Source organism: Camelus ferus, chromosome 15, assembly GCF_009834535.1.
Source record: "Camelus ferus isolate YT-003-E chromosome 15, BCGSAC_Cfer_1.0, whole genome shotgun sequence".
NCBI classification, from domain to species: Eukaryota; Metazoa; Chordata; class Mammalia; order Artiodactyla; family Camelidae; genus Camelus; species Camelus ferus.
In genome coordinates, this window is record NC_045710.1 from 975,159 (window position 1) to 996,868 (window position 21,710).

A 21,710-nucleotide genomic window follows, 5' to 3' on the forward strand; every position below is an offset into this window, starting at 1 on the left:
ACGGACAAAACCAAAAAACACTAAAAACAAGTAATTAATGACAGCAGAAGAAACATCCTTATTCTATTTCAATTCAGAGGCAGAAAAAACACTTTGGAATCGCCAACGTGAACACATGCACTGACAGCTTATGAAATATTTTGTTTGGGCCAAGTTAGTGACGAGCCAGAAGAATGAGTCGACATTTTTTAAAATGTCGTATTTGTGAATCACCGTCCAGCCTCTACTGGGAAAGTACACATCCTTCTGTTATCTTGACCCCAGAAAGTCGTTGCTAACATGGTTTATGATTTTTAAAGGAAAAGTTTTTCTTCAGATGAAAAGACAGGTCAAAACTCTGCCTCCTAGAATCACATGCGCTCTTTGACCCCAGACCCTGAGTCTCCGTCTGCTCCTGCACGCACCTGTCAAACAGGTGTGTCCGCGTGGAGTTTATGGCTCTGTCCACGGTTGCGATCGCTTCCACGATGGACGTGGCTACAAACGGGTCCCCGTTCCGACTGACATCGGGAACTGGAAAGAGTGAGGTCACACATTACCAGAAAAACCACACACAAATGAGCCCAAAAGCCGTGTCTAGACACCACATCACTCAGACACGGGCAGACTTCCCTCCAAAGGTTACTCCTAACTTTCACACCAAACTTAAATTGCTGACTGCATCACAAATCCCACAGAAGATGTTTTCAAACGGTATGAAAGTGACAGGCATTTTTGACTTTTACAATCATGTGATGATAAAAGCAAAGAGCAGCCGTAACGTGAAACACTGAGGACCTTCCACCAGAGCATCCCTAACGCAGGCCCCGCCTGTGCCGTGCTGGGCGGAGAGTGTGACGGCTGAACGCCGGTGGGTTCTGTGTGTTTCCTATCAAAGCCGAACCTCCCCTGGACGCCCGGATCTCAACTTGCTCACCCTCCAAGACGCTGCTCCCCCAACACCCTGCCCTCAGGGACGATCAGACGTCACACCTAGAGTGTGCACGAGTGCACACACGTGACACAGCCACATACGCACATGTGCACACGCACGTGACCGTACACACTGCACACATGTCCTCGCACGTGGCTAAGCCTGCTTCCTTTCTGCTTCCCTCTTTTCATTTCTTCTTCACTTAATATTGACATTTTTCTAGCTTTAGAGTTTGCTAAATAAAGTAAGTTTGCTCCAATCAATCTCTGACCTTTGTCTTTTGAAAAGCCTCATGCCAGGTCCCCAGTAACATGCATTTTAATAAACCCAGTGGTATTTTTTCTCTCAAAATGCTCAACCTTTCTACAGAAAATACCTTTACTGAATGGTTGCCTTCACTGGTCCCAGGAGACCCTCCCTCCTGCCTGGAAGGTACTGCCTCCCGACTCTGATCTCAGACAGAGCCTGAATTTACTAAGTTTTAGAACCTAATATTTTCATGCCAAGTGTTAGACCAATGAAGACAATCTTACATAATTTTATCACCCTAGTATTTCATTACTACCAACAATTTAAATTGAATTTGTTTTTCTCCAAGCACAGAATAATAATTCAAAAACACTTCTCTATGCACCTTTCAAAAAAAGGTGAAGGAAATTCACTCAAATGTTCAGGTGGTTCTTTCTTGGGAGCAGGGTTATGGGTGGGAAATTATATTTAAATTCCCTATATAACTGACTCATGTTTAATGTTATTTTCAAGTATAAAAATAAATATTAATTGGAAAAGACACACTGTTTTTAAGTCAAAGGATTCACTGATTTAAGTTGTATTCACTTCACACTCTAATATAATGGGAAAATTAGGTCACTCAAAATTTTTTCTTAAAAAAAAAGCCTCGAAGGGCTTCATTTTTCCTTTACTGTTGTCGCCTGCGGGTGCCCACAGGTCAAGGTGCCCACACGGGGGTGGGGGTCGGCGTATAAACTAGTTGCACAGCGTCCTGTCTGGGCGCTTGCTGCCTGAGGAGAAGGCAGATTGGGTGTGTTCAAGTGGAGAAGGCAGAGTGTCGGTGCTCCGGCGTCCCTGGAGCGGGCAAGAGCTGGGGTGTGGGTGTGGGGCTCCCCCTGGGGGCCAGCTTTCTGCGCCGAGGGGCACGCCTGACCGTGGGGCACAGAGGGCGGGAGACGGAATGCAGGCTGGGGGCGGGGCAGGAGGCTCTGCGAGGCCGATGGCCCTGGAACACTCAGGGCGGCGTCAGGGATTTCTGTTCTAGGAAGGCGGAGGTGACCATGGACAGACCAGACGGCGGGCCCGGCTGGACGCTCTGGCTGAGCGATGCAGGCCTGGTGGACAGCTGGCATCTGCTTGGCTCTAGGGCACCGACCAGACCCAGGGAAGGGAGGGGTCCGTGGTGATTGGGGTGTTTATACTGAGGACTAAGCACACCCAGGACTGCACAAGGCCACACACACCCAGAGCAGAGAGAAAGCAGGGTGAAGGGCCGAGCCTCCTTCATCACAGTAACCGCACCTGTGGTTCTGCAAAATGGTGACTGTCGACTGCCTGTTGTGGATCTAAAGGGCTCTGGATGACCGCTAAACCAACCATGAAACGCAGGTCGAAGACAGCTGCTCCCAGTGCCGGAGCACAGTGGCTGCAGAGCCCAGAGCAGTGGACGAAGGGCAGCTCCGCCCCTCCACCCTCCCCGCAGCCCCGCCCCCCCACCCTCCCCGCAGTTCTAGGACAACCCCGAACTCCTAACCCGCTGGCCCCGGGGGCCCACACTCTACTCTGCAGCCGCAGCCCACAGCCCGCACCCCGCAGGGCGGCCTGGGCCCGGTCTCACCGTTCACGCTCAGCACCACGCTGACAGAGGCCTGCCCGATCGCGTTCCGGGCCACACACTCGTAGCGGCCAGAGTCCGCAGGCCCCATGTCGTGGATGGTCAGGAATCCCTCGGGGCTGATGTGAAACTTCCCACTTTCCGTCACCTGAACCCCATCCTGGAGCAAAATAAAAGGCAGTCAGAGTGGAGATGAGATTAAGGGGCAAAGGCGCTGGCCCGGGAGTGGGGCCCCGTTTATCAGGACCTCACGATGGACACTCGCAGCGGCTGGGCTCAGACCCACCCAACGCCAGAAAGGATTCTTACATGTTTGCACCCAGAAAACATTAAGACACTGACCCTGCTCTGTGGGATTTTATAGGGTCTTCCCCGGGGAGGGGGCACAAAAGGCACACACATGGGACGAGGAAGGCAGAAAGCTGGGGCGCCCGTGGGGGAGAGGCCAGGACGCCTGGGACACAGACGGTGAGGCAGACGACGCCCCAGCCCGAGAGAGGAGGCCAGAGAGGCCAGGCCGACGGCTTCCTTCCCGGGAACCTCTGTGCTCCTGGACGTTTCACGTCAAAGCTCTTGTCTGTGATTAAACGCTTACCCGTTTCTCCACTGGGCTTCATAAAAACAACACAGAGACATGAAACAAAAAATCTTCTCTGGTGATTACAGGGCCAAGGATTTAATAAGAGGGTTTTCTTTGCTTTTGTCGCCAAGAAAGACGTGGAAAGGAGAATGTTCTGGGTTTGTTTCGTTTTCCTTTTATGAGTAAGGACACCACAGAATCGTTTCCCTCCTGCTGACAACTCGGATGCTCTTCCGCTACAGGAGGTCTGGGGAAGCAGCCAGGGCGCAGCTGACCCACCAGCCGCACGCCCGCGGCCGTTACCTTGTTCCAGGTGATGGCGGGCTCAGGCTCCCCCTGGGAGCTGCACGGGAGCTGCACGCTGCTGCCCACCTCCACCGTCATGTCACTGGGGATGCTGGTGAACACGGGGGTGACTGGAAGGCAAGGCACACAGCTGGCACCATGGTCCTGTCCCCAGTGTCGCCTGGAGAGCCCAGAGGACTCGTGCTTTGTCCCCAGGCTCCCAGAGAGCGCGGGCCCCGCCTCAGTCAGGGCACTGAGGGCCCCCGCCAGCCTCCCCTGCTGAAGCTGAGGCTGCAGGAGTGAAGGAGCAGGAAGCCGCCCCCCTACCCACTCTGCACCACCTGCAGGACCCCCGCCTACCTCGGGGCTGGACCGTCAGGTGCGCCGTGACCCTCTGGGAGCCGATGATGTTGACGGCCTGGCACTCGTACTGGCCCTGGTCGTGCAGGGCAACGCCCGAGATCCTGAGCGTTCCCGAGGACAGAACCAGGTGCCGCCGGTCCACCGACAGCTGGCTCCCTGTGGGCGGGGGTGCAGTCAGTGACACGGGGGACAGGATCATGGTGTCGGGCAGAGCTCTGTCTGGGGCAGCTCAGGGGTAAGGAGCTCAGGGTCCTGTCCCTGGACGCTCCGTGAAGGGGGTGAGTGCTAATGAGGCAGGAGCCCGGATGGCAGGGGGCTCAGGCAGCGTCAGCACACGCTCAGGGGACCTGGGACAGGCTGGTCCCACACTGGGCGGAGAGGGGCAGAGGGCTGGAGGGGGCACTATTTACAGACAAGTGGCACCCCCAGCAAGGATGACCTCTCCTCTGAAAACAGGGAGTTCCTGGAGTTTGGAGCTCGTCTAGAGGGCTGTGAGGGTTCCTGGAAGGGCCCCTCGGTGGAGGAAGGGACAGGGCTGCCCTCTGGTCTGGGGCTGGAGTCGCGTTCCGTTCTGGGACAGACCCTGAGGGTCCACGAGCATCAGCATCGGCCTCTCCCCAGCTTCCCTGGCCAGGCTACTGTCAGTCCCCAGGGAACACGGTCTGAACCTTCATCAAATTATGAGCCCAGCGGTTTGGCAGCTGGAGAAAAGGGGCGGGGGCCACACCCAGGGAATTAATGTGATCAAGTCACAGCACCTCCTGGAGAAACAGCAAGAAAACGCTGAGAATTCAAGTGAGAGTGAAAGTTAAGGGAGAAAAAAAATATAAATATATATTTTATCTATATATATATATTTATATATTCTGCTACCAGTCCAGAAGTTTCTCTCCTGCACGTTATTAAATCTCATTCAGGGTTCTAGGAAGTGCACCCTGAAGGCAGGACAGACGACTTGGGAGGAGACGGGCCTGGCACCCTGACCCCTCAGGAAGGACAGACCCTCAGTGTCCCGCGGGTGGTGGCGCCGGGATGGGACAGGGAGGGTCCCATCAGGTTCAGCCATCGACAGCCTGGCCTCGGGGTCTGCATCCTGAGGGAGGGGGGCGGGGGCTGTTCTGGTCACTGTCTCACCTCCTTTCGTCCAGGCGATGACTGGCTGAGGGTAGCCCTTGGCCTCACAGTGGAAGTCAACTGTCTGACCCTCGGTGACAGCTCGGTCCTGAGGCGTCACGGTGAACTGAGGAAGAGCTTCCGGGAGGAAAGATATTGGGAAGGGGGTGTTTAGACAACAGCTTTGGGTGAAAATGCTACCCTCCTTAGCTGGCAGGAGGCACACTGCTCTCAGCGAGGAAGAGGATGGTCCCCCAGGTCCCCGATGGGGGCGAAGTGTCCGAGCAGGAAGGGTGAGGCAGGAGAAGAGGGAACGCGGGGTGCTTCTCGGCCGCACACAGAGACCCTGCAGGAGGCCTGCCCTGCAACGCCGGGGCCACAGTGCAGCGAACACGGACAGCCACCTACGTCGGTTTGCAGAAGGGCCTGACTTAAAGGGATTCATCCGACTCCTCAGCCGAACTTAGTATTTGCAAATGGTTAGAAATGTCACCTAGTGAATAGTGACAGCATTACTTTATGATTATTAGGTGAAAAATAAATTGCAGAATAACACAGCCAGTACAACTCCATTTTGATAAGAGCTACAACCACAGCCAAAAAAGGCCAAAACCAAAGGACATGATCGTCACGTGCAAAGGAGGAGCCGGAGGGTGAAGTAAGGACAGGTTGTGAGTGGCGTGGCTGCCGGTGGAGGCAGAAGAAGCTGGTGGGGCGAGAGGCGGAGGGACAGAACGGATTGCTCTGCTTCTTGCACTTCTGTGTTGTCTTAGCGCTTCCCAACCGATGACCCGCTCCACAATTTATTTAAAAACTAACAAACTCATTATAAAGTCAAGAAACTTGGCAATACACAGCATAAGTAAGTCTTAAAACCACACGTACTCTCAGCACCCAATGTCCAAAAACCGATCCTCGGGAAACTCCACGAGGAGTGCAAGACTGACTAATTCTTACACACACGAAGGCCGTGTGCACACCCGCATTCACGTCGGGAACACAGCCAAAAACAACCCCCCCCCGACCTCCTCAAGCCTCCATTTGGAAACTAAATTTAAAGCCGAGTTGCGCAGAGAAGGTCAGATGTGATGGACAAGATCAAGGGGTCCCAGGAGGGGGACCAGGATGGAGCCCTGGGGGGGCTGCTGGGGCGCCCGGGGCGTGCGGCGGGCGCGCGGGGAGGGAGGGTCTCCGCGTGGCCGGCTCCTCACCCTGGACGATGATGAAGGCGGTGGCGTGGATGCTGTCCACCGTGTTGGACGCGAAGCAGGTGTATTCCCCGCTGTCCTCCTGCTCCACCTTCTGGATGTAGAGGCCGCCAGATGGGGTGACGCTCACCCGGGGGTCCGCGGGCACGGGCGTCCGGTCGCCCCTCGTCCAGGTGATCCGCGGCGGAGGGTGGCCCGTGGCGCTGCACTCCAGGGTGACGCTCTCCCCGACCAACACCTCCGTGTTCTGGGGCTGGATTACAAAAGTGGGGCGGGCTGTCACAAGGAAACACAGATTCTCAGTTAACACCCTCCGGGTTAGCAAACGGCTTCTGCTTAGGTTTTTCTGTTTTCATGCTGCGTCCCTACCCAGGGACCTCTAACGTAAGTAACACAAATGCAATTCAGTTGCACACTTTGTCTGCTTTCCTTTTTAAAGAAACGTGAAAAATAAATTGCAGAATAACACAGTAAATATGGGCCACTGCCTGGGGTCAACTGACCATCAGCGGCTCTGACTGACCGGCCAGAGCCGGTTTCTTCTTTAAAAGTGGACTGAGCTCTGTGGAGAAGTCACACTTCTGTTTATTCTGCGTGCATTCTGTCAGTTTTATAATAAACCTTGCAGCTAGCTGTTACTGGTTATAAAACATTGTTTTTGAAGGGTATTTAGAACATATAGAAATAACAAATTTCCCTATAGAAAAAAATGCAAATTAATATTATACTGAAAAATATTTTTCAACTCTAAATCCAGAGGGAAAAAAAACCCATACACTTATTATTGGGCTTGTGAGTTGAGTTTGTACAAAAACGGAACTTTCATGCATCACACATCGGCAGCACAAAGTGCCACGGTCCACCTGGACAGTAACGGGGACACATAAATTAAACTAAAAATTCATTCACCCTTTTACTCAGAAATTACTCTACTAGGAATTTACCCTACGCATAATTTTACAAGATTGTACAACAATATAAGTACAAAAGAGGGGCTTTTTTTATTACTGCATTTTTAACTCAGGCTGACATCCTTATCCACAATTTTCCAACTCAAGAAGCTCCAAAAATAAAGTATTTTTTCATAACTTCTTTGTTCGGTACCTTGACGTCCCTAGCGTACGACTACCCAGTCTTCACTTACCCACTTGCCATGAGTGTCCATACAGTTTGCTGTAGTTTATGTACTGATTACTGGGTATCACCCAAGGTTCTGTGACAGCACAAGTCAGTAAACAGATTATGCTCTGTGTGCACTTCTAAAAAAAATCCCCAAATTTCTGAATGTCAAACAACATCTGGCCCAAGGGGTTTCATATAAAGGGGTTCGGACCTATGACAGCAAAAGATCTGGAAAAGACTTAACGTACTGCAAAGGGAAGTAGCTGAACAGGTGTGTCACCTGGGTAATGACACTGTGCAGCCGATCATTAAAAAGAAAAGGGTAAGAAAGCCCCTCGAGGGCTGACATGAGCTGCCTCTTCCCTTGCAGGCACTGACAGTATTTTCCAGAAAGATGAGTAATTTGAGGAGGTGGGATGGAGTGGGAATTCCGTGGACGAGGCGAGGAGTCAGGAAAGAGACGTCTTTACATCTTTGCCTATTTGTTAATGCTTAAGCCCCATTCGTCACATGCCGAAGTAACAGGAGATCGCAGAAAATGCAGGAATGACATTTAACATCAGCACCTGTGAGAAAGGCAAGCTAGAGACTGGAGAGCTGCCCACAGGGACAAGAACACCAAAGTCAAAGCCCGTCTTGAAGGCACCCCTGGGCCCTGCGATTGTAAACGTGGTGTCTAAAAGCCTCAGGAGACGGAAAAGTGAGGGCTTTCCAAGATGAGTCAGACAGAAAACTCCAGGACGGTCCGCCCCCAGCGCATCTGCCATCAGCATGAGAACGAGCTGGAGAGAAAGTCAGTGCTTCCCCCCCACCCCACCCCGGGGACTGGGCTGGGCAGAAGGAAAAATAAACGTCATATTAAGCTTTATCAGCCAAAGTGCATCCTCATGTAGGTCTGCTGTCTATTCACCCCACGTCAGGCAGAAGGGAGGTGACCCCAGGAGAAGAGCTGAGACGCAGGAAGAAATGAGGAGACCTGGAAGTGACAGCACATAGGCACAGACAGAGGAACATCAGCACAAAATAATGTTCTTTTATATGTTAAAAACAGAACTCAGCCTATAAACTAAGGTAAGTGACTGTGCTTGAGACAAATGTAGAGACAGTAACTGCAGACTTCGATGATGTAAGAATGCTCTTGAAATTCCCTAGGACAACCGCTTAAAAAAAAGAAATAGGGTCTCTAACTTCCAAACTAGAAGTAGAAAATAAAAGGCGAAAAGAAGTGTTTCAAAATAAGGCAAAAAACACAGAAAAGGTTGGATAATTAGTCCAAAATAAGAGGGAAAATTTATAAATCTAAATATATTGCTGACTATAATAAATATAAATGGGCTTATTTTAAAAGTCAGTCTGATTGATTGTTTTTAAAAATCTAGGTCTATGCTATTTATAACATCCCAAATCTATTAATATAGAAAGGTTCAGAGCAAAATGGTGGAAAAGGTACATCTGACAAACATTAATCAAAAGCAAGCTGGTTGCCTCTGTATTAAACCAAATTACTCTGAAGGCAGAAAGCGCTAATAGAGGTGGAAGTGTCAATGATCAAAAGTTTAATCTGCCAGGAAGGCAAGAATTGCAAACTTATAGGCCCCAAATAACACGGCTTCAGAATAGATAAAGTGCATCTAGCCCTCTGTGACTCACGGAGACCTACACTGAGTCTGTGATCATTATAGGAATCACGGGGATGGCAAACTTTTCCCGTAAAGGGCCACAGAGCATTTATTTTGGGCTTTAAGGTTGTAAATCTTTGAGTGTGATCATGGTCCAATAAAACTTACTTAACAGACACTGAAATTTGAACTTCATATAATTACCATGTATCCTAAAATACCACTCTTAAGCTTTTCCATCACGTAAAAGTGTAAAACACATTCTTAGTTCAAAGGTCTTCGAAAAACAGGCAGTGGGCCAGGTTTGGCAGCCCCTGGTCCAGGCTGAGGGGCTGCCCCTCGCTCTGAAGTGACCCTCCCTTCAGGGCCTGGGAGACCCTCCTGGTGCATTTTCAGGGAGAATTGCAACATGCTCGCCTAGCACACTAAAGAAGCCTCTTGTTCCTGAGAGAGAAACAAAAAGTCAGATCAAAAGGCGTCAGATTTGGAACTCTCAGGCTGTAAGACTTTGATATTCCTGTTTCGGAACCATTTAACCTGCTAACACAGCAGCTCTGCTAAGGAAATGCACTCTTCACGCTCTCCTGTCCCCTATGTCCTGTGACACACACCTCCGCGCTGCACACTCTGGACAGTGTTCTGTGGGTTTCCTTGTTCCTTGCAAACAAAGCAGAGCTCCGCTGGGACCAGGAGCTGTGTCTTGTCTGTGGCAGGTTCACAGCAATGTCACTTTACAAAGATGCTGGACGCCTTGCTCCCCTCGGGGACACTGGGATTAAAGGGCTTTGCCTTGGCTGTGGTGTAAGACCCGTGGTCTTCTCTGAGCTGAAATCTGACAGCCAGGAATGCTCACTTGCCAGTACGCACAGACTGTGTGCAGGCTGAGCTGTATCAAGCGACACAAAGATCTTGTACTAAAAACCTAAACGCAGAAATGCACAAACCTTCCACTGCCGTCGAGGGGGCTGTAACGCCCAGAACTGCAAAGCTCAAGGGACACAGAGCCCGGCCCTCCAACAGGAGGACTGACGCCACTGACCCACGAGGGGCCAGAGTCGCTGGGCTGCTTCTGGCACCGCGGGGCGCGTGGCCCTCCCCACTGGACCGTTCTCCAAGGCCCTGCTCCTCTTCTGACCAAAGCCCACAGAGTCAACACTTTGACAAGGGTGGGGTTTGTAACCTGGCAGGACTCAGGCCAGTGCGAGGCTGCAGCTGTGTTTCCTTTGGCTCGAAGTCTTTTCAGACCAGGTGCCAATATTTTAGATGTGGGAATTTTGCATAAAATTCTAAATTTTTGCCTTCTTTTAAAATAACCAAAGCCCTGAGCACGAAAAAGTCTCCATTGCCAAAGAGCAACAAGTGACAGGTCCCTTCAGGCCAGCGAGTGGGAGGTGCCAGGGCCGGGGCACACGTCTCTCCAGGTGTGAGAGAGACTCCGCCTGGACTGTGCACAGCATGGCCGGCCTCCACTGTCCACTCTGAGAGACCGTCCTGGAGTGGGGGCTGACCGTGAGCCAGAGCAATGGCCGAAAGTCGCGGACGACTCCGCCGGCCCTGCGGCAGGGGCGTCGGGGGGAGCCCGTGGTGTTCCTTTGCCTCTCACCAGTGGAAGCGGGGACCGAGGGGGTGGGCAGGGCAAGGATGGTCCCGGGAGGACCCCCGAGCAGCTGGCTGGTGAACACTCTACGCACCTGGAGAGCCGAAGTACCTGAGGGTCACCTCCTGCGTCTTCGCCTCCCCGGCCACGTTCTTCGCCATGCACTGGTAGACGCCCTGGTCTGTCTCCCGCGTGTTCTGGATCATCAGGGTCCCGTCGCCCAGCAGGTTCAGGCGGGAATCCGTCTTCATGCTCAGCTCGTTACTGTGAAGGCAGAAGCCGGTGGGGACACCCCAGCCCCCTGCGGGAGGTCCGGTCTAGGCGCCAGGACCCCAGCCTGGAGGCACAAGGTACCTGGAGATGCGGGGTGTGCGGACCTCACTTTCCCGGAAGCTTTCCTTCCAAACAGCCCGAATCAGCCAGCATTTTTGGGAAAAGTGTCCAGGTATTTACATCTGTAGTTAACTCATATTTTTACTCTTATCATGTACACGTTCAATCTATAAATGTTTTAAGGTGGTCCTCATTCCAAACGGAAAAAAGGGCGTAATGGGAAAAATTCGCAGGAAATCCTTTCCCTTGTTTCTGGTAAACTCATTAAAGATAATGAGGTAGAAACACTTCAATTACTGAAAGCAGATTACAAACGCCGACAGAACAAATCAGCCGCTGTCCCAGAGCTTTCCGAGGACGAGGCTCAGAGTCCCAGGTGCTGCAGGGAAAGACCCTGGCGTGCAAGACGCTGTGGGCTCCCCAGCCACCTTCCTCCTGCTCCTCTCCTGTGCCAGCCCGGTGACCCCTGCCCAGGGATGTCCAGATGGAAGCAACCGTCGTCTCAGGCCCCGTGGGTGAGACTCGCCGACGGGTCTCCCATAGACACTGTGAGGCCACAGAGGTGGGGATGCCGGCAGGGGAGGCGGACACAGCCCCGCACCAGACGTCGGGCCTGGGCTCTGGGTCTGACTGCAGTGATGGGCTCTGCAATCTGATGCTTAAAGTGTCAGTGTGTTCGTCATAAATGCAGGTGGGAAGGGCCTGAGCAGAATTCACGCTTCTCTGCCTTGTGAGTGCACACGTCCTGAAGGAATCCCACCAGCGTCCGCTCTGGACTGTGGGTCTCACCCCTCAGAGCTGTCCCAGAGCCCGAGCTCCTAAGACTGAGGACAGCATCTCCAGTTTTCTGTACCCAGCCCTGGCCCCAGCCTGACGTCACCCTGGGCATGACAGCAAATCCAGGCCCAGGGCCAGCCCCACGTCCCCGCGAGCAGGACCGCGTCTCGGCAGACCCCCCCGCCAGGCCCGCTGTCCACCTGCCTGTCTTCTCTGCAAACACTGCCGGACCCGGGAGCCGGGCCACACCTCTGCTGGGAGCCTGGCCCAGGCCCGGAGGGGCGGTGGCTCAGCGGGCCTCAGGCTCCCATCTCCTCGCTCCACCGAGACTGAGCACGGCTGGGGCCGTGTGGAAACCCTGAACCCACAGGGAGGGCCCTGCTAGCGAGTGAGTGGTGCCAGTTCCCAAGCAAATAAACAGGGGGCGGTGATTACGTGGTCTCAGGCTGAGGCTTCTCCAGGACTCAGTTCAAAGTGTGCGGCCAGCAGGACTGTCTTCCCACTCAGACGACCGGAGGAGTCTGACCCCATCCCCAGCCGACCCCCCCCACCAAAATGACTGTGGACGGAAGGGAGACCGTTGTCTCAGGAGGTAAACCAGATGCCCAGGAGCAAAGTGCACGTGCTCCTTGAAGACACCGTCCCCATGGGGAAGACGCCATCTTGTCAGGACGGGCCCACCCTCCAGGTGAGAAGCCCCAGGGACCAGCCCCCACAGCCGCCGCCAGAGACAGTGGGCCAGGGGGGCAGTTTTCCTCCCGCTCCGCAGCCCGGCAGGGGCGCGACGTGCTGACTGCCACGCGGCCAGGACCCAGCCCGTGGGGGCCTCAGGCCGAGCACCTCACAGAGGCCGTGAGGCAGCAGAAGTGCCGCCCCAGCCCAGTGGCTTTTTCAAAGCAGGAAAGACGCCTCCTCCTTGGTGCTCTTCGTGGAGGACGAGGGTTGTCGGGGTGGCGCCCGGCGGCCTCCCGCCCTGAACCACTTACTTGTTCCTGAGCCAGATGATCTCGGGCTTAGGGTTGCCCTCGGCTCTGCAGGTGAAGAACACGGTGTTCCCCAAGGTGACATCTGCGTCCTGGGGCTCTGACGTGATCCGGGGTCTTTCTGCGCCAGAAAGGAAACCAGGCCTTTTTGGTCTTAAACCGTCACGTGAACGAGAACCCAGGGCAAATCTCTTTAGTTCAAGAGAAAATTGCGTCCGTTCAACCCAAAAGCATTCCCACGAGGACGGTGCAGTTCTCCACGGAGAAGATGGTTTAAAGCCGAATCACACAGCTTTTCTCACACCTGAGCCCACCCGCCCAGAGCCCTGGCGACCACCCGCCCTGAGTGGGTGCACGCCTCCCAGAGCAGGACACGCCAGGGCCACGGTGTCCAGGGAAGGAAAGGACTCACAACGGTACTTCTCAGCAGAAGCCGCCTGAGGGCAGCAGGCTGCGGGAGTCAGGCCGGCCAGAGGGCTCCCCTACCCCCAAGCCCCTCACTCAGTTCCGGGGTCCCTGCTCCGGCCTCTAAGGCCACCCAGTCACTGGCTGCAGAGAGGCTGCCCTCCTGACCTCTGGCCTGCTGGGCAGCTGTCCTCTCCATGTCCCCACGGCCACGCAGACTGGTCACTCACTAACTAAGAAACTCAGAGAACTGACCCTTCCAGGTCTCAACGTACTCATCCACCCACACGAGCAAATGAGTGTGTGTGCACGTGCGTGCATGTGCGTGTGTGCACGTGTGTTCGGTGCCCTCACCACCTGACGTCTTGGGGCACAAAGCATGGTCGGCATCGCTGTTACTGCGCGGCCGTCATCACAAAGCCCCCAGACTCAGCACGGTCCGCACTACCTCCCGGAACCTGCGCTGCGCTCGCTCACCACAGTCCAGCTCTTCCGGGGTGATGGTTGCCACCGACCGCCCCTGGATGCGTCGTGGATACTCGCAGGTGGCTGCGGCCTGCGCGTTCCCCGACCTGGCGTAGGTTTTCAGCAGGTCCGCCAGCCACAGGATCTCGCAGTCACAGTGCAGCGCATTGGAGTCCAGGCGCCTGAGAAGGAGGCAGCGGCCGGTGAGACCACGGACGAGTGGTGACCAGCTCAGACCCCTCCTGCCGACCGGGGGCCTCCCTGGGCAGAGGGGGAGCCCAGAAGTGGGGAAACCCAAGTGACACAAATAAAAGATGCCAAAAGGAGGAATCAAACTGTCTGTTTTAGGTTCAAAAGATGGACAAACACGAGCTGGACGAGTCAGGAAGGCTTCCTGAAAGACACGGGACAGGAGCCCTATCTGAAGCCAGCAAACTGGCCCTGAGCCCTCCTCAGGGCGGGCGCTGGGTCACCAGCAGTATCCCACTTAGGCCTTAAACATTCCCGAAGGCAGGGTCGGCCCACAGGGCACGGCGTGCACAGACTGCGTGACCCCGGAAGCGCCTGGGGAAGCGCCCGGTGAGTCTGGACACCCCTGTTCCCACAGGTGCCAGGTGGGTGTCCCTCCACCCCTGGGAAGGAGGCTGTTCCTGCAGCAAAGCCTCTGTAACAGGAGGACCAGGAACACGGCTGACTGACGGGCACGTGCTGGCAAAGGGGCGTGACCGCTCACATCACACCTGGGAGGTGGAGGCAGGGCCGTCTGATCAGAGCCGAGTTCACACCCCAGGCCAGAGCGCCCGGGAGATCGAGGCCTGTGATGCACACCTCCCACCTGCGTTACCCTGGGACGCTGGCTCGGAGCGGGTGGCAGGCAGAACTGGCCCCCAGCCTGCATGGCCATCTCTCTGACGAGCGAATCTGTGGGGGACCCAGCACCCGCCTGGCTCCCCTGGCCTGATGGCCTCTCTGACAATCATAAATCGTTAAGGAACAGGACCTCTGTGCTCAGGGTGGGCCCTGAGACAGAGGAGGAGAGGCGAGCCCAGGTGCGTGCCAGTGGCCAGCCCTGCCCAGGCCAAGCGGATGGGGAAGGAAGTCCCCCTGCCCTGCCGCTGGGGCGGGGGGCGAGGGGCGGCTCAATGAGGCGGAGAAACCCGAGTCTCACAGACTGAGTGGAGGCGGGGGCAGCCAGCGCACAGCACCGAGACCCCGGGGCTGAGGGGATGGCCAAAGGAGGCGAGAACCAGAAGAAAACTTTCTCAGTGTCTTGCAGACTCAGGTAACCCCCGCTGCCCTGAACATCTCGGGCGCTGCTGGCAATTTTTAACCACTCGCTCTCAACTATCAAATGGGCAGCAATCATCTTATCTGCTACCCAGAACGCAGTTTTCAGTTTGGCTGGGGATTTCTTTATCCTGAAGAACAAAAAGCAATCATAAATTGTGATGGAAGCCTGTGTCTTACTTTGCTAATGCAAAAAACAATAAATAGAAGGCCGCTGTGGGCTGCGGCTTGCTGATGAGAGCCTCTGTCTCTTAAGCTTCTTCATTGTCCACACTCAGTAATACCTAACTGACAAACAATGGCCTTCAAGACCTCAAGGAAGAACACAAAAAGGATGTCAGGCGGCCTTCTCCCTCAGTATCAGGGAGCCTTAGTCCTACGATAAGGAAATACTCAGCGTAGAGGTAAAGTATTTTGAGAGACCTAGAAACAAGGAGAATTCAGCTATGTGCACGCCTAAGGCAAAGGTACAGGATATAGTTTACAGATTCCTTGCAGACTGACTTTATTTCCACCAGTAAAAGAGGCAACATGGAATTAAAGATTAATCTGAAGAATATAAAATCGATTTAAGGGGGAGGGTACAGCTCAGTGGCAGAGAGCCTGCTCAGCATGCATGAGTTCCTGGGTTCAATCCCTGGTACCTCCGTTAGAGACTAACTAACTAACTAACTAACTAAAACTAGCTACCTCCCCTGCAATGAAACAAAACAAACTGATTTTAAAAAAAGCCTTGCTTGCCACGAGAGCACTGGTCTGCTGTGCGTTCTGAGTCCCCCGGGTTTCCATTCTGCGTTCTGGTGGTTTAACCCCCTCTGCCTCGTACATACTCCCTTCCTAACGAATATTCAGTCTGCAATAAATTCTTCAAGATACCCAGTAGAAAGGTCAGGTAAGCGCACAGCCTGGAGGAGTCAGTCTTTGCTGAAGACAACATAAAAGGTCATTATACTTACAATCTTTTCATAGATTCCAAGTGATTAAATGTTCCCGGAACCAAATGTGTAATTCGGTTGTTGTGTAAAAACCTGTAATAAACCAAAACAACTCTTTAAAGTACTCCTTAAAAGTGTGGAAGAGAGCCCAAGCAGTTAACCGGACCAGCTTTTAAAACCGTCTCAGTGACGCATGTTTCACACAAATGAATCTGAGGACGTTACTCAGTGCAGGAACGTAACTACATTTTCCCCTATTTTATCAGTGTTCCCCAATAAAGAGGACGTGCAAGTCCCTCTTGTGAATTTTCTACCGAGATGTCTCCGGGTGTGCGAGCAGGATCGACCTTCACGCTATCCCCGCAAACGCAGAGCCGGGGCCCCAGGCGCTGCAGGTGGAGAGGGAAGGTCGGGAAGGAAACGCAACTTACAGCCGCTCCAGCTTTGGCAGGTGTTGAAATGACTCTGGGTCCAAAGTCTCTATCTGATTAAAGTGCAGGTACCTGGAAAAGGTTTTGAAAAGATGGAAAAGAAACAATTTACAATGATTTCAATTTCCTTCTACAGGTCTACGGACTTTCTGCTGACCACATTTCTTCTCTAAGTCATTTCAGATCTGCAGGTCAACAGGGAACTCCCCGGGTGCCCTGCGCCACGCGGACAACGGGTGAAGTCAGCAAGTGGGGAGACGGAGTGCAGACCATGGGTCCGCTGGGCAGGTAACTAAAGGCCACGCGCTCCGACCGGCCTCCTTCCCACCCAGAGGGGAGGAGCCAGGGCCGCTCACTTCCCGCACAGGCAGACCTTCCCAGGAAAAGTCAGCAGGGCCTCCACGACAGCACGCGTTCAGGATGCGGACGCCTTCACTCACATCTTCTAACTCACTTTCACATTCAGGAGCGCCTGACCTACACCTCCAGCTGACACGGGGTGCCTGTCACCCAGGGAGACAGCCACCCCCGGAACGACAGGAGGAGAGCTGCACCGGCCCTGAAGCCACGCGTGTCCTCAGACGCCCCCTGCTCACATGCCCGCCCGGAGCCTGCACCTCCGCCCTGGGCACAACTCCTCACTTTCCGTAACTGACCATCTCTGCTAAAAGCGATTTCTTCTAATTTTCGTAAATATCGCTTTTCTCACTTTGAAAATCTGTGAGTTTTTCCCTGAGAAAAACACACAAGTCACCTTCCACCAGGGGCTTTTGCACGAGCCCCTCCGTCCACAGCCTCGCCGCCCCCTCAAGCACACACCTGCCCCTTCAAGGCGCGTGGGGACCCGAGCACCAGGAGCCGAGGCCTGCCAACCCAGCAAGCGCGCCCTCTCTCTGCCCGCGCCGTCCCCAGAGCCCCTCGCTGTCCCCAGAGCCCCTGGCTAACTCCGAAACTGCTGTGACTTCAAGGTTGCCCGGCTTCGACTGCACTTGCCCTGTCCCGTCCGCCCCTGGTCCCCTGGGCCAGCTCGCTGGGAGAACCAGCCAGTGAGTCTGCGTGCCCGCAATGACGTGGCCACAGGGCTTCCCACCCTCCCCTCCCCCAGCCCGGTGGGGACGGGCCTGTGTCCCCCGCCCTCTCTGCCTGAGTGGGGTCCTGAGAGGAGGACTAAAGCGGACACCTTCATTAGCGACCACCCAGGATGCACATCCCCAACGGCCACTGGGGACCAGCCCCTGGGGACTCGCCCCCATGCCAGACACAGACACGCTGCATGTGGAGACACGTTCAGCCATGTCAGGGGGCTGCGGGCCGGCTGGGCGGGTTGAGGAAGAGCGCAGATGAAGGGAGGTCACGCCAGCCCCAATTCTGAGTGGCTGTTTAAAAATCGACGTGCCAACAGCCAACAGGGCAGGCGGCTAGGAAGAGGCTGACCAGATGTGAGCGCGGCCTTGAGGACGCCCAGGGGTGCAGCTACCCCTCCCGACAGCAGAGAGAAAACCAGGCCAAAGGCAGGAAAGGGGCCCCCAACCCAGTCCACCGTCCCTGCCCCCTGCCTGCTGCCTTCCAGGGAGCCCAGGTGAGGCTCCCTCCAGGCTGCTGGACGGGGCAGCTCTGCACGGTGCCTGGAAGCCCCGAGCCTGTCAGTGTCTCTGGGTCAGAAGTCAGAGCTGCGGATGCACTCAGGGCAGCCGGCCGGCCTAGGCTGCAGGCCACCACCAAGTTCCTTCTCCACGAGCCTCTCTCCACCCTGTCCAGTCTCCCGCCCCTGCCGGTTAGGGAGACCCCACGGGAGTAGACTTAGCACAAATAATCAGTAAGCATGTGCAAACGCCTCTGCGTGTCTTTAACGCCCAGGACGGCAGAGATGCTGGGCAGACTCGGGGGCCGAGATCACAGCCCCCCTCCTCCCGCCGGCCTCCCCTCTGGCTGGGAGCACCTGCCTCTGGCGCTGAGTCTGGAGGGGGGACGGAGGTGGTGGGACCCGCAGTGCTCCACACACGGCGGGGGCAGCATCCACCCGCCGGCCTAAGGAAACGCTCCCCTGCTCCCTCCCGGTGCCCCTGGCGGGGGGGGGACGGGCCCCTCATCCCTTCACCCCCATGTCTGGGCAGCAGAGGCCCCCTCCCTCCCTCCAGCCCCAGGTCTTGGGCTGGGAGCCCCTGACCCGGCTGCCCCCCAAACTGCTCAGGGCTCCGACAATGCTGTTCCTTTTGCCTCCTGTTTCTCCAGACTTAGCCTCTTTTCTCCTAAAAAAGAACCCCCTCCCCCTACAAGGCCTGACGGGCCCCACGGAGCTGCAGTCCAGTCGGCGCGTCCAGCCACAGCCCCTGCTCCACTGGGACTTGCGGGACGCGGACGTGCTGCCTGGCGCCTCCCCCTGCCACCCAGGTGCTCTGCAGAGGCTGCCACGTGTCTCTGCGAGGACCTGGACCCCCACGTCCTTCTCCCTGAAGCAGAGGGCACGACCCTCACAGACAACTGCTTCCCAAATCTGCTCCACGCCGGGCACAGCAGGCTCAGGAAAGCGGCTCTCGGTCGAATAAAGGGACAGTATTTAGAAACACGAGCCCTGCGTGTGCTTCGGAAGCACCTGGATCAGGTGAGGCCTCCCCAGCTCCGCCTGCAGGCCTCGGGAGAGGCCTCTGTGCCCGGCCAAGCAACGAACCCTGAGAACGCATCACCAGCTGCTGCATCCACGGGGGTAAGGCCGCCTGACACGGGGCGCTCCGGGGACGCGCTCCCGCCCATCGCCTGGAAGGTGAGCGACATGCAAGCAAGTCCAAAAAGCTCCTCTGACCAGGCATCCTACTTCAGACGGACATGCTGACTTAACACGCACCCAGAGAAACAGCATCTGGCGAACACTAACTAGAAACGCGTGGAAAACGTTTATTTTCTCCAAAACAGTGACGTCATGAATGAAGAAGTAAACCGTGCGTGCAGACTCATAAACAGGAAATCCTGCGCAATGAAAACAGCCCCTCGCCCCGCGGCCCCACGCTTCTCCCCAGAAGACCGCTACCGGCTCAGATCTGCTAGCAAGCCTGTCTCCGTTAAACGGGGAACACCAGGGCCCCAGGGTCCCTCGGGCTCGCTGCCCCCTGTACCACGGATGCCGGGCACAGGGCATGGTGCGCGGTGGGAACCAGCAAGCGTGGACGGACACGGGATGGATGGATCGGGCGGACCGCGGGATCGCTAGCTGACTGCTGCTCTTCCACGTGCATGCACGCCCCTACGTCCCCCTTGGCACAGACATGCATCGTGCAAACAGCAGGCTGAGCCCGTCTCCCCACAAGAGGCAAGGGCAGGCGAAGTCCAAGGAGCTGCAGAGCGGGGGGCACTTACAGTTGCTCTAGGGAGGCAAGTCCCTTAAACGCTTGCCTGTCAATTGCCTGGATCTCATTCTTGTACAGATAGCTGAAACAAGAAACACGGGGAGGGTTAGCACGCGCACCCGAGGCCGGGCGTCGGGCGGGAAGTGGCGTCAAGTGGGCACGTGGAGACAGCCTTCAAGCCAGGGCTGCTCTGGGCTACAGAGGACGCTCACATGGGAAGCACAGGTCCTCCCGCCAAGGCGCCCCCCCCCCCCAAAAGGAAAGCCTCCCGGAGACGGCCAGACCACCGCTACGTCTTCCGGAAAGTCACAGTCTCGGAGTTCAGCTTGCGAGTGGCTGACAAGGCACTTGCTTCAGACCCTGAGGGAAATAAAGTCATTTCTGACAAACACGTGAAACGCACTGAATGTAGGATTCTGTGCCTGATACCCACACGGTTTCAGAACACCCAGGACTCCTCTGAGGGGCAGGCGTTACAGAGACTGACCCGCCGGAATCTGGTTCTTCTGAAACAGACACAGCCAGGGCTGATCAGAAGAACCCCGCAGCTGGCCCACTGCCTGTCTCCGCACGGCCTACAGGCTATGAATGGCTCTTACATTTTTTAATGGTTAAAAATTTCATGAGAAGCACAGTATTCAGTGGCACAGTAAAATTCAGGCTTCAGTGTCCGTAACACAGCTTTGTCGGCACACGGCCACGGCCACTCGTTTAGTGAGTTTTGTGCTCAGATGTTTGGTCCTCAAAATCTCAGGTAGGTCCTGCCCCGTCCTTTACAGAAAGCGCTGGCCAGCTCCTGAAGGAACCTACCACAGGCGAGGACTTCCACTCCAAAGTACCACGATTCCACCATAACCACAAAAGCACGAGCGCTGGGTCCTGGACCTCATCACACGGCCCTGCAGCGGCCGACCTCCCAAGAAGGCTGCTGGAAGTAGGATGAATCCTGCGCTCGGACCCAGAGATGCCCGCCCTGGGCGTTTCTCCACCACTGCAGTGCCAGGGCGTGCGTCCCTGCGTCTGAGGCCCTAGTGTGCGCTGCGGCCCGTCTAACGACCTGCTGCGCTCTCAGAGCGGCCGTCCTCCCAAGTGCCTCCCCTTCTCTCCGTGCAAATCCACTGAGGCTGCTTCACGGAGAACCACAAGCCGTAACACAAACCAGCCAGAACCTTCCCCCAGACTGAGGCTGGGGGCCTCTGACAGAGGCCTGGCCCAGCATCACTTCCTCAGACTGCGGGGAGGGGTCCCTGCAACGCTCCTCACCAGCCACATGGTCTCGAGTAAGAATCAACGTTTTTCTGCCTCGGTCTCCTCGTGTGTGAAATGGGAGAGCAGCAGGGCCTCACGGGACAGCTCAAGTTCAGCAGGTACACAGAAAGCTCTCGAGTGCACCCCACGGGCAGCCCCCGTTCAGGGGAGTCACCACCCCGGGGGCACCCCTGTAGGAGGTGAGCCTGAGCCCAGGAGGTTTCTGTGCCCATGGACACCACCTTGCATGCACTTCGAAAAAATCAGAGCAAAGGAGTCCTCGTAAGGATACGTGAACTAACCCGTGCACGTTGACAGAGACACCAGAGCAGTCTGTCTTCGTGAGAACAACTGAGTATCCATCACCTTCTAATAATAAACTGGAAGTAAGTCTCTGCTTCATCAGAGTTGGCCCTTTGAACAGGAGTCCTCACCACCTCAAGGGCTAACATCACTGTTAGGAAATACTAGTTAAGGAGGAGGTTCACTTCTTAGTGGAAGTCACTGGGAGGATACGGACACTCAGCTTCTAGAAACACACCTTGGCACTGGTAAATACGCAAGGCTGGAATCATCAGTGCGCTCCCTAAGCCTCTGAGAATACGCTGCATGGTCTCCCAAACCAGCGCCTGTCGGGGCGCACCCTCCCCGTGAGGCCTGGGGACCGGAGGGGGCCGGGAACCACGGCAGCCGGAGGAGGGGGTCCCGGGACCCTCCCACCACAGCTGCGTCCCTGTCCTCGGTGTCTCTTCTCGTCACGGTCCGTCTCGTCCGGTTACTGCTGACCACTGCTCAGCCCAGGGACCTGCGAGGCCTGCCGCCAGTGGGCCTCTCGGCCAGGTTTGGGCGGGAGGAGGGG

The 21,710-nt window shown here is 55.6% G+C and overlaps 1 protein-coding gene across 6 annotated transcripts in view; it reads right to left on the reverse strand.

Annotated features, from left to right (window-relative positions):
- Positions 1-21,710, reverse strand: part of PXDN (peroxidasin) — a 60,913-nt gene that overhangs the window by 13,334 nt on the left and 25,869 nt on the right. For 5 of the 6 annotated variants that reach the window (XR_004326075.1, XR_004326074.1, XR_004326076.1 and 2 more), the window contains exons 4-15: positions 19,614-19,685; positions 16,263-16,334; positions 15,853-15,924; positions 13,622-13,791; positions 12,743-12,860; positions 10,741-10,910; positions 6,312-6,584; positions 5,122-5,238; positions 3,985-4,143; positions 3,643-3,755; positions 2,763-2,919; positions 405-513 (exon numbers count right to left, since the gene is read on the reverse strand). Coding sequence is in view for 3 of the 6 variants with exons in the window: in XM_032496945.1 (XP_032352836.1) it covers positions 405-513; positions 2,763-2,919; positions 3,643-3,755; positions 3,985-4,143; positions 5,122-5,238; positions 6,312-6,584; positions 10,741-10,910; positions 12,743-12,860; positions 13,622-13,791; positions 15,853-15,924; positions 16,263-16,334; positions 19,614-19,685 (1,602 nt within the window). In the remaining 3 variants the exon portion in view is untranslated. The remainder of the gene's footprint in view (positions 1-404; positions 514-2,762; positions 2,920-3,642; positions 3,756-3,984; positions 4,144-5,121; positions 5,239-6,311; positions 6,585-10,740; positions 10,911-12,742; positions 12,861-13,621; positions 13,792-15,852; positions 15,925-16,262; positions 16,335-19,613; positions 19,686-21,710) is intronic. The other variant, XM_032496943.1, reaches the window with a different exon arrangement.